At 49.8% G+C, this 11,909-nt stretch overlaps 1 protein-coding gene across 1 annotated transcript in view; it reads right to left on the bottom strand.

The window, feature by feature from the left end:
• LOC104516675 (disheveled-associated activator of morphogenesis 1-like) overlaps window positions 1-11,909 on the bottom strand; it is a gene marked incomplete at its 3' end in the record, with an annotated part of 48,456 nt that overhangs the window by 17,156 nt on the left and 19,391 nt on the right. The window contains exon 2 of the mRNA XM_010161090.1: window positions 11,572-11,795. Within this exon, the coding sequence (XP_010159392.1) occupies window positions 11,572-11,754 (183 nt within the window). The remainder of the gene's footprint in view (window positions 1-11,571; window positions 11,796-11,909) is intronic.

Below are 11,909 nucleotides of genomic sequence, written 5' to 3' on the forward strand. Positions count from 1 at the left end.
GAGCTTTTTCTGTCATATACGCACAGAGGAGCTTTGCTTCTTCCTTCACTTCCCACCCTGGGTATCAACTGACTCTTCAAACCGCTGTGCTGCACAGAGCTGACACCGGTGGAGCTCTGGAAGCAGTCTTGTAGGGTCTGTTGTAAGACACCCTAACAACAGAAATAAACGTGCTGCCGCAACAGAGGCTTGGAAAAAAGTGAGGACTGAGAAAGCCCGAGCCCAGTCTGAGACATTTCTCCACCCCCTGCACCCAGGGAGGAGAACTTGGCTTCGGGACTCCTCCAACGAGCGCCGCTTTCAAACCTCCCTGTGCCCCTACAGTTTAGGAAGTCAGGGATTCATATCCAGCAACCAACCTTCTCAGCCTTGGACAAGTCTCATCACCTTTCAGTATCTTGTGCATGTGAAAAACAGAGATTGCACTCGATGTCCTTCCCCCTTTGTCTCCTCAAGCTGAGCCAGTCAGACACCCAAACTGCTTCAGCCCCAGTTCAGCGGGTCTGAAGGTGGCCAACAGGATGACACGGGGACTTGGCTGAAATTCAGCTCGTTGGGAAGGTGCATCTGGGAGTGTGGGAGGGGACGAGGGTCTCCTGATAATTATTCACCTCTGCAGTGAGGGTTTGAGTGAGTGCAGGAAAATGCTTCCACTGCAACCCTGCATCCCTGTGACAGAATCTGGGATTCAGGCATGAAAGCACCAGCTTACTTAGGCACATCTGTACTTACGTTCCTAGAAAAATATTTATTGAAACTTTCAAAATACCCATACCCTAAAATTACAACTTGTGCAAATGTGAAGATTTATTAACCAGGGAAAAGGTCAAAACCAAGCTGAACCCTATGCGGGAGCAAGAAGGGATAAAGCAGAATAACACATTAGGCGCTGGAACGTGACAACATGCAAACACATCCAAAAAAGGTGCAGAAATGCTTCTGAGCTGCACACATCACGTTTCATTGTGCCTCAGCTCTAGCATGTTCAGTCATCACAGCCCTGCACCACTCAGCAACACCTACCTAATAATATCTTGCAGGATGCTTGTGAGAGGTGTCTGAATCAATACTATGTGGCACCCAGTGAACACAAAAATCCACAAAAGCAAACAGTGACTAATGACTCTTACTCTGAGTTGTAACAGCGACTGTGATGAGTCAGGTCTTTGCTGATTTTGTATGTGTGGGGATTCCTGCACCCACCTCCAGCCCTTCGCTCACACTCACTGAGGGGTATCTCAGCTGTCCTTGGCCCCAAGCAGGCTGTTCCTAAAACGCTCCTTCCTCAAACTCCAAAAGATCATCGGAGGACAGGAACATCAGCCATTTCCCGGAGGCTCACAGACCACCATACAAACACAGCTCTGACAAAGCCTTTTGCAATTGCACAGTGGAATCGTAAAGCAGCAGAGAAGCCGTGCACAACCTCAAACCCATATGCCCTTTCAATTAATAATCACAAGCTCAATAATTAGCTGATTCTAACTGGCAATTAACTTTATAGGCCATTTGCAAGCCATGCACTCCCACTACAGCGTGTGATGTTGGCAGCTGTTGAAGACTGAGAAGGTAACCCGTGGGTCAGTGCCCATCACCCCTCACTCCAGCCTCACCTTTCACAGCTCTGCCCCTTCCACCTGGCTGCCTCCCACGGCAGGATCTGCCAACTCTGCTTTTTTTTTTTTTTTTTTTAAATCAGGTCAAAGGCACCTAAAATAACAGCCTCGTTTTGCTACCAAAAGGAAGTCTCTGCCCAGAGTGATTTACTGGAAAGAGATAGGCTACTCTTAAATATTTATCCCACACTGTTAAACTATTCACCTTTAGATCAGGAAACATGTTTCCACATTAAATCTTCATTTGATTATGATTTTAAAAAAACCTCATAGGGGAGATTTGATTCTCAGCATGCATTTGCTATTTCTAGGACGTAAAATACTTCCGTTCAGCTTGTTTTGCTGACATCTCTCCGCTCAAGCCAAGCAAACCTCTCCCTGTTTCTGAGCATGGCACGAGCTCCGATGAAGGCGATCCCGCACTGTTCTCCTAAAGCTACCTTAGAAATACGTGGCTCAGCTCAGCACGCTATAAGCACGATCCCATGAGCCAAACAAGTTTTTATCACGTGGTCTACACCTTTCGCTTGGAGGACACACAGAGGTACTCAGGGTTGGATGTTCCCATGGTCCGTACCTCCTTGAGCTGGCAGTCGAGTGGTATGAGGAGCCCAGGCTACTGGAGGTCCTCTGGTCATCAAGCAGGGCCACCCAGAACCTCCACCCAGGACCATGTCCAGGTGGCTTTTGAATATCTCCAAGGAGAGACTCCACAACCTCTCTGGTTTGTAGCCACCACAGTCTCCAACCACCTCCTGAAGGCAAAGCCAGATCAAGCAGAAAAGTGAGGTACTGCCACAGGAAGAAATGTTTGACCCACTCCCCGAAAGGGCATGAAGTCCAGCCCCAGACTCACAGCACAGTCCTCGGTGCACGCTCTCGTTCCTGCCACGGTGGACGTTTGCATGAGCATCTCACATGGGCTGCAAGCCCAGTCTTTAATGAGGGCAACAGCAGGAAGCCAGCAGGATGATGACTTCAGGAATGACCTCCATGATGGGCTCTCAGAGCTAGGTAAGCCCGAGCGCTGCCCACCCATGGCCCCAGCACGACCATCAGGGGTTCTTCCCCTGCACCCCACAGGTCCTGCGGGCCACCAAACATTCTGCAAGAATTAGCTAGCGAGTCGAGATTAAGTATGGGACAATTCCTTATTTAGGGATTCTGCACCCTCAAATAGCTTCAGAGGGTGTAGGAAAAAAACTTTAAAACCTAAAAAAAAAGGTTTCTGGCTGATAAACTGTGTAACTGTAACACAGGGAAGAGACGGGGGAAAGTAAGGAGGTCATACATTGCCATAACTGCAATAAAAATGAATTAAAATTTGCTGGCTTGTTCTCTGTTTATGCATACACACATACGTGTGCAAAAACATAAATACACACAAACAAAAAATACACACATCCAGAAAGACAACCCCAGATCAACACATGACCAACAAAATAAAGAGCAAATGTGTTGGATGGATGCACAGAGTTCACAGACTTCTGGAAGGGAGACCACAGCATGTAAAGGCATGATCTCCTGCATCCTCAAATAAAGCATGAGATCCAAGATTACTCAAAAAAAGAAAAAAAACTAGAAAGCAAGAAACAAGGAGGAACTATTTGGCATTAACTGGTACAGCATGGGAATTTAAAAAAAAAAAAAAAACAGGCCTGTTGAAGTCTGTATCAGCTTCCTTTCTCAGGGGTCATATCGCTTTTTCACTCTCTTCCAGGCATTCTTCTCCAAGTTCATCACTCTGATTTACCCCAGAAGCTGCAGAGCCAAGGGAAACGGCATCCTCCGGACCTCCTCTGACCTCCTTCCGCTGCGGCCAGCCGGGCAGCTGCCTGCCCGCACCGCCAGCCCTGTCTGCAACAGTCCTCCACCTCAGAGCCCACCTCGTTTAGCTGGTGGTTTTCTTTTTAAGATGTTTTCCTAAAGAAACAGGGCTTTACTAACCAGGGGCTATTATGGCGCAAACAACCTCCGTCCCACGCATCCTGCCCCGCAGGACGAGCTCCTCGATCTGCCACATCTATTTAGGTGACTACAACTCCCAACGTATCTGAAGGTGCTTTTTTTTTTTTTTTTAATAGGAAAGTAGTAAATGAAGTATTTTAGTTTTAAGATTAATAAGAAAAAACCCTCCTCCCCAGCACACGTCTTTTCAGCCACAGGACCCTGAGAACTTAAAAACAACCTCCCAGACAAACCGGTCCCAGCCACTATTATCACTGTGTATTTGTAATTTACCCATGGCAACCTGCAGCTGCAATTACAGAACACGAACAAAATGCTACCATTTGCATTTATTAATGCATAAGCGTAACGGGTAGACGATTTTAATTAATTTTTCCTTTATCGTGCAATGATTTTTTTTGATAAAGGAAATTGCCGACAGCAAGGAAATTAGCAGCAGCAACAAGGAGTAATGTCAACCTTTTTCCACACTGAAAATTCAGCTCCAGACTAGAAGAGGAAAGAACCCAAACCACGCCGGTTCTGCAGCTTTCAGTTATTGACCTGAACCCATTGGACAAAGGTAAGTAAAAACCCTTTTTTCTTCTGCAGGAAAGATTATGTCCATCAATAGCTGATTGAGCTCCTCAAACTCGAGCTGCAGCTGGTTGGTGTTCCCATCACTTCAAACACCTGAAGCAGACAGCATGTACTGCTTTAATATTATTTAATGTAATTCATTATTTTAATAGGCTAAGGGTTTAAAAAGTGTTCATATTCCAATACTAATGTTGTTTAAAAGAGAAGTATCTATGTAGGTTTCTCACTCTCTTGTTGTAATATATATAGCTATAACCACATATATGTATTTTTTAATTTATCGAGCTTAGCCTTCTGTGACCTCTTCACCGACATCATCTGGAAAAACCTTTCTCCCATTTTAATTAACACAGGGTACTTTGCCAGCCGGAGTTATTGATCTACGCATTTTTACCCTGACGAGCACTCTCACATCTATAAGCCTTGCAAGTGCATCACCAGCAAGCTTTTTCCACACAATTGTACATAAACCCCGAAACCAAAACAAAAGATGTAATGGCTCATTATTTACTACTGTGATGGCTAAAATGGATTAAATTCAAGTCAACCACAGCTGGGCATGACTGTCCTTTGGTGGGGGCACCTCGTACCATAATAAAGCCCAGCTGGCAAATAAATAAGAAAAGGTCTTGGATGACGATTTCTCACTTATTTATGGACCCAAAGAAGCAGCTTCATTTTCAGTCAGTTTTTAGATACCACCTCTGCTTCTGGCACCCCTGAGAGCTACCGAAGTTGGACATCAAGCCAACAGGTCAAGTGTGGCTTCAGATGTCCCCTGCCCCATAGGGATGCTCACTTAGAAAAGCTGTGCATGGTTGGTCTGGGGCTAAACTGCTCCAAGATTTCCCCAGATACCACCCTGGGAAGGATTTCAAAAAGGGGCTGGATGGGAATTAGCGGCTGGAAAGACCCACACCAACTCGATCCTGGAAGCATCCCACTCTGCGTGGGACACGAAGGATGCAGCCAAGGGAAGCAGGAGCCAGCTGCAGCCTGATGCTGATGGGCAACTTAGGATGGAAACGGGCTCCCTGCATGTCTTGGGTGGGACAAGCAGTCCTCATTTCCCCACAATCCTGGCTGTGGTCACCCCTGGCATCCTATGGTGATTTTTAAGAACGTGAACAGGTGCAAAGCAGAGGGTGACCCTACAAGGAGGCAATTTTTGGCCAAGATCTGACATCCATCAAGATCCCCAGGGCAGGCTGGCATCAAAAGGGCTTATAGATGCTAGGTGTTGTTGGGCAAGGGAAGCTGGTCCCCGTAAGTACCAGTATGGATCTGAACACTGGAGTTGATGGGGATTAGGACCACCAGGCACTCAGGCAGGAGTCTGTGGAGCTGCAGAAAGCTTCAGCTCCCAAAAGCTGACCTCGGTAATGCTCGCACACCACGGAATGCCCAGATTCTGCTGGCAACGGACACTACAGTGGTACAGCTTTCATTTGCATCTACAAATGGATACGAGGCAGGCATGGGCTATTCCCGGCAGGAACCCCACCTGCTGAGGCTGGTGATGAAGCACAACCCACGTGCTGCTCAATCCTGCCCATAACTCCAGCAACACCACCCAGCCACTGAGCAGTCAGGAAGGAGGAGACCACTGCTGGAGCAGATGCCCCATCCAGTGAGGCCGGTACCCTCCGTGGTGACTTGTGCCAGAAACACTTGGAAGCGACGCAAGCCTAAATGACCAATTAAGGTCACCGATGTGTTACCGAATGAGCTGCCCCGGCACCTCGCAGGGATGTGGCCTCCTCTTTTACGAAGTGCAAAGTGGAAATCATTTAGCAGGTAGACCATATAATTTTTCCACTTCAGCTGTATTTCTCCTGGAAACAAAGGGGTTTCTTATGTGAGCTCTGCCTTCAGCTGGGGTTGACGTTGTGCTATAACATGGCTCCTTTGTAAAATTACGGGTCAGGAACAGCATGGTTTTTGGGCGAGCCCCCACACTGGTTTGTAGCTGTAACAGATATTGCAATTACACAAATACTTCAGCTGAAATATAGTGTTCCTCAGAGAATTACTTCATTCAGGTGCACGGAACACGTGGGCAGAAAATCCTTATTTTCTCAAAGAGTAGGTGTGCAACTTCTGTATCAGATGCTTACCTATCAAAACATACGTTTAAGAGATTATCTGCGAGGGTGTAACACCATGAGGTGCCAAAAACAAGTGCTATGAGTGGCAGGCTGGGATGAGAGTGTGGCAGGACCAGGCTGTTCACATCTAATGAGCAGAACCTGGGCAGCCCCATAAAAGTGTCCTTTGGATGGCACATGGTCCCCTGCAAAGTGAATTTAAAAGCAGGTATTACCAAATCATTTGGGTTTCCTCCTTAAAAGTGATTCATAAGCTCAAGCAAGCTTTGTCTTGGGAGACAGTGGTGGGATGGGGCGAGGAGGCCCGTGCTGAATGTCTGGCCCTGGAGAGACTCTGCAGAAAGGGTTGTTTTGCCCAGTACGCAACAGCTATTGCAATAGTATTTGTTTCTGGGTATCAACTGCATGCTTCTTCTTTGCAGATATAGGGGAAAATGGCTTCAGTCACTGTTCAGCGGTTCCCAAAATCCTGAAGTCCTTAATGCTGCTAAGACCAGGTGGCAAAAAAATGACAGCTGACCTGCAAGCATGAAATGCAAAGCTTGGCTTTGCAGCTGATCCCTCAGCTGTTACTTAAAAGCCGTGTTGTTTTGCAAGGCCCAAAACCTCATACTTTTTCCTTATTGGATTAGAAACTGGGGTAAAAGCACATTACTTAAGTTCCTAAGTAAAACTGGATATCCCTAGCAATGAGTTCCCAATCCGGCGTTGCTATTAACACATACCAGTGCTCACACTGAATGCACCACCTCCTCCTTGTACTGGGATTGTCCTCTGCTCCCGTTCAAGCAGCATTTAAACCAGCAATCATCCCAGCATTCTGAGAGGGTGGGAAGTCATGGCTCTGTGAGACAGTTACACATGGAGCATCTTACCCAAGCACTCCACATCACGAGCCACGGAACGATCGCCCACCGTGAAGCATTTCAAAGGCAACACAGAATTAATCTCTGTGACGGGGGATGCTATCTCCTAACAGATAGCATCCAAAAAGCAGCTCTGAAGAAATGCATTAGCTGCCCCAAGTACAGCAAAAACTAATGCTGTGATAAATCTTGTAAGCTGCCAGAGACCTTTTTTTTTTGTTCCCCAGGCTCCCAAGTTTCCACTATTTCATAAAGCGGCAGGGAGGGATGGAGCAGCCTTCCATGTCACAGGAGGGGAAGAAATAAAGCCCAGCATTTCGGAAACCATGTGTGAGTATCTCCCCTCCGGCAGATCCCAGTGAAGGCAGTCACTAACACCGTGCACTGTAAGGGCCAAGGGTCTGCACCAGTCCCAAGCCTGAGGGTCTTGTTACACTGCACAGCCACCTATCCCCCAGCACCACCTCACAGGTCTCCGAAAACTTTTTGGCTGCTAGAGTCCAGGCAGAGGGACCTAGGGAAGGTCACCCAATCTGGTGTCATAGGCTAAAAATGGGCTGCTGCACATTACAGGTGGATGGCAGGGCTAGACGGAGGCTGCTCTAATTGGTTCTGCATTGCTAGAGACACATCGGAGGTAAAAAGTCTGAGAAACCCCACCGGGACCAGTAACTGGAATTTCCCCAAAGCCCAAGTATTTGGGAGGGCAAGCCATGAGAGGTGGCTGGGCAGCACCTCCTCTGAGCACTTGCCTCCAACAGTGAGAATGCAGGCTGGGAGCAAGGTGTGGGACCAGGGAGAGGCAGTACCTCATGCTGTAGGGGCAAGCAAAGCCACACCGGACCCGGCAGCTCTGCCGAGCATCGTTCACTGCTGGGACAGAGACGCCGCTGTGACCCGCCCCACCGGGAAGAGAGCCGGTGAGGGCTCGTGGGTCATGCCGGTGCTCCTGATGCTCTCCCTGGAGCGAGACGTTCAATCGCCTCGTGCCTCCGCCCCCCGCCTGGCGCACATCCCACGGGGCTGATGCACACCACCACACACAAAGCGTTTCATTACAAACCTCAGAGTGACAAGGAGTGTTAAGCAGATATAAAGGACATCAGTCATTTACCCATCTGGTGGAAAGTCTACTTGCTGGCAGAAAATAGAGAGGATTGTTACGGCAAGATCTACCATATGGCACCATTATGTGGAGCTTTGCAAGTGCTTTCTCTGAGCGTGCAAGCAAGATTTCAGCCTTTGAAGAAATGCTGTATTGTTAGCCTGGATACGCAGGAGCCTCTTGAAAGAAGCCGTGGCAGATGGCACAGCTTTGTTCTCTTGGTTCGCCGGCAGCTCCTGCAGCCCCAGATATTCCCCCTTGCCGGGGCTGAGCAGCCCCACGGCACAGCGATCCTCCTGATGTGCCCTATGGGAGGACTGATGGCTCCTGAAACTCCTTAAATCCCATGGATGTTGCCTGGCAGGTACCACACCACTGCACTAGCCCCAGGAAGCAAAGACCACCGACCCACGGCAGCGGGACACACTGGTGTCGATGCCAGGAGAACTGCATGAGATCATAAAGCCTTGTCCCAGCCAAGAGAGCTGCAAAGCAGTAAATCTTGCTGAAACGCCCTGCTTTTGTTTGTGCCTCCCTGCCAGCACCTGCTCCTCCCTGGGTGGCTGAGCCTGGCCAGAGCCCCAGCAGGACAGCGGACAAAGAAAAGCCTTTCAGATGGGGCCGGTGCCCGCTTGAGCGACATCCCCACAATACCCTGACGAAAACCCATTCAGCCCAGGCAGGGGGAAAGGAAGGGAAAGGGAAAAGGTCCCTCTGGGTGGAAGCAGTGATCAGTCATTGACCACAGCAACAACATCTGCATCAGCCCTGGGCCAGGGAACAGCCCCTGCGTAGTGCCGGTTGGGACAGGGCGCATCGTCCCTGCAGCCCAGGATGGACGTGGGACATTTCTTACAGGCTGATTGCTTCTGTTTGTGCTCAGGTGAAAAAACCCATCCTGTTTCCTTGTTGTTCCTCCTGAGAAACATTAGCATGGCTGCAGAACAAAACCCTAACTATTTAACTATTCTATTTAACTGTTCTCGTTTAAATCCAAACTGTCTATGTAACCCATAGCAGGGAGAAACACACCCGGAGAGCAGATCGAGCCTTTAGCTGACCCTGGAGTCCGGTGCTCCAAGTCCCTCTGCACCTCAGGCCCTGGTCCTCTGCCGCTGGCATGGGACAATCACTGATTTCTCATGCTACTTAAAAACCCCGAAGCCCAGAGAGTATTCTGTGGGATGGCTCCAAAGAAGTTTTGCCCTGTGATGTAGGCAGCAGGCTGGAATCTGCAGAGCAGGGACCTTGCTGGATTGTTGGTCTCTGCGCGAGGATGGTCCATCCCAGTGACCAAACCCATCGCTGCAATGTCTCCAAAGATACCGCCCTTCCCAGGCCTGAAATCTTCTACCCCTGCCACTCCGAGTCCCTAATGGGAACGAATGGGGCAGAAAAGTCACTACTAAGCTGCAAGAGAAGAATTGGCCAAGGACCAACCCGAGCTGGCAAACCCTCCAGACCTCCTCCAACCCCTTTGACTTCCCTCAACCCAATCGACCAAGACATCTGCAGACTTTGGAAGGACCCCTGGTCCCACAGAGTGGGCACAAGCTATCCTACCCCGGACAGTTGAGTGCAGCAGGCCGGGTGGCATAGGGCTCCCACAGGCATAAAAATCAGCCCAGTGCCTCTGAGTGCTTTCTCTGTCTCTCTTCCAAATGTTACACAGTGGGTTTATACAGAAACAGTGGGACGCTTTCCAAACCATTTAACTAATGCTGAAATTTAATACCCGACATCAACAGGTTACTGAGAGCAAGAAGGAGTTGTTGTGATGGGGGGTGGGATTTCCATCTTCACTCCCACCAAATGGGAGTTTGCCTTCTCACACCCGCAGGGGAGAGCTCAGCTTCCTCCTCTCTCCTGCCTGGTGCTGGCTCTGGTCAAAGATCTGCCTGATGGGTTTTTGGGGAGCGATACAAGCAGCTGCTTGTATGGGAGCACGGTGGGCACCCGCTGTCCCCCTTCCTATAGGACTTCAGTCCCCGGGAAGCCAGCACGGCTCCTGCTGCCAGCGTGCCCTGGAGCAGCAGCTGCCTCTGAGCCTTATTCTCATCCTTGGCTGGGGAAAAAATCCCAAAATCTCAGCAAGGGATGGAGAGCAGTAGGGCCACACCAAGGCATGTCCCAGGCCTGGCTGGTCCCTGTGAGTGGCACTAGGCTCCAGCTTCGCTGCCCCAACAGCAGTGCCCTGTGGCACAGCCTCTGCACAAAGCCCCTGGCTGAATCTGGGGGAGATGCTTGGAAAATGCCAGGCTAAGGAAAGCACTGCAGACATCCAGGTTTAATGGGGCTCCAGTGCATGAGCCTCTCCAGATGCTTCCTTCAGCCTGGCTGGCGATGCTGAGCTTTGGCTGGGGTATGGGGGGAGTTTTCCATGGGAAAGAATTTCCCCAGGAAAATCTGATTTGGCTAAGTTATCAGTGGAGAAAAATGTGGAACAGAGGCATTTGCTCCACCTGAACAAAGCAAATCTGACTGATAGCGTTTTGCTTCTTTGCAAGAAGAGGTCCTGCTGCAGGGACGTCTCATCCTTCTGGTGCGCCATGGGGTGTCATCCCACTCCTCGTTCCACAAGGACGTCTGGGCAAAACCAGCTCTTGTAATACAACCTGGAGCTCTCCTCTAGCAAGTGGCCTAGCTCACCAAAATCATGCTGCTTGGCATCTAACGGGACATGCTATGCCGTAAGGTATGACTGACCAGCATTACGCTTCCCAGCTCCCTCTACACATCAAAACACCACAGAGAAGCCCCATTTCACTGCTGAATCAACCCCATGGGGAGCATTTTGGGTCCATCCAGCGAGCTATACCAAAATGTTTTCACTTAGAAGAAATTAAAGCTTTTGTTTGGCTGACTTTTTTTAATTTTTGATCCATGTGTTTTAGAGTTTTGGTACTGAGGGGCATAGAAACAATATCCTGACTCTCCATATCTCAATCTAGCCCACACCCAAGGACTTCTGGAAGCAAAGTGCCCAGCAAGTACAGTCGCTTTGCACCTATGGGCGCCAACCTGCTTTACCGGCTCAGGCACCCCTGCATCACCCCGGGAGTGCACAAAGCCAGACCAGCCCCCAGGCCCTGTTCTAACAAATCCAAGGCTTTCTAATGAGAAAGAGAAACCACCCCAAACCTGCAGGACTTCAGGGAGGAGCAGAACTCAAGGTTCAGTGCAAAACCGCTCCCAACAGCAGAACAGCAGTCCCCGATGCTCCCTTCACACCAAAGCTTGCCTGAAAACTTAAAACCAAGCAGAGGGAGACCAGAGGGGGAAAAAAACCAGTCGGGGAGGGGAAGGAAAATAAAAAGCATCCTACTTACCACAAGCTCAGTGAACATGACGTTCAGCTCCTCCACCGGCGGCATGGGCAGCGCAGGCTCCATGGTCTGCAGGGCGAAGCTGCTGTCATTGCGCAGCCGGTACGTGATCTCGGGGTGGTCGCTGCTGCGAAAGCAGCAAAAGATGAAGGAGATCCCTCGACTGCCCCTCTTCCTTGGGGCCATGGCCAAAATCCTCTGCGTCCCTCCCTCCTGGGCACTAGATCCTGAGGGGAAAGAGAAGAGAGGAGGCTGGAGCAGCCACCCCGCAGCACTGCGCTCCCGTCCCACCGAGGGGAGGAGGAACCAAAGCCACCCACGCGCTCAGCACGCAGGGGAAG

The sequence above is a fragment of the Eurypyga helias genome, unplaced genomic scaffold, assembly GCF_000690775.1.
Source record: "Eurypyga helias isolate BGI_N326 unplaced genomic scaffold, ASM69077v1 scaffold9241, whole genome shotgun sequence".
NCBI lineage: Eukaryota > Metazoa > Chordata > Aves > Eurypygiformes > Eurypygidae > Eurypyga > Eurypyga helias.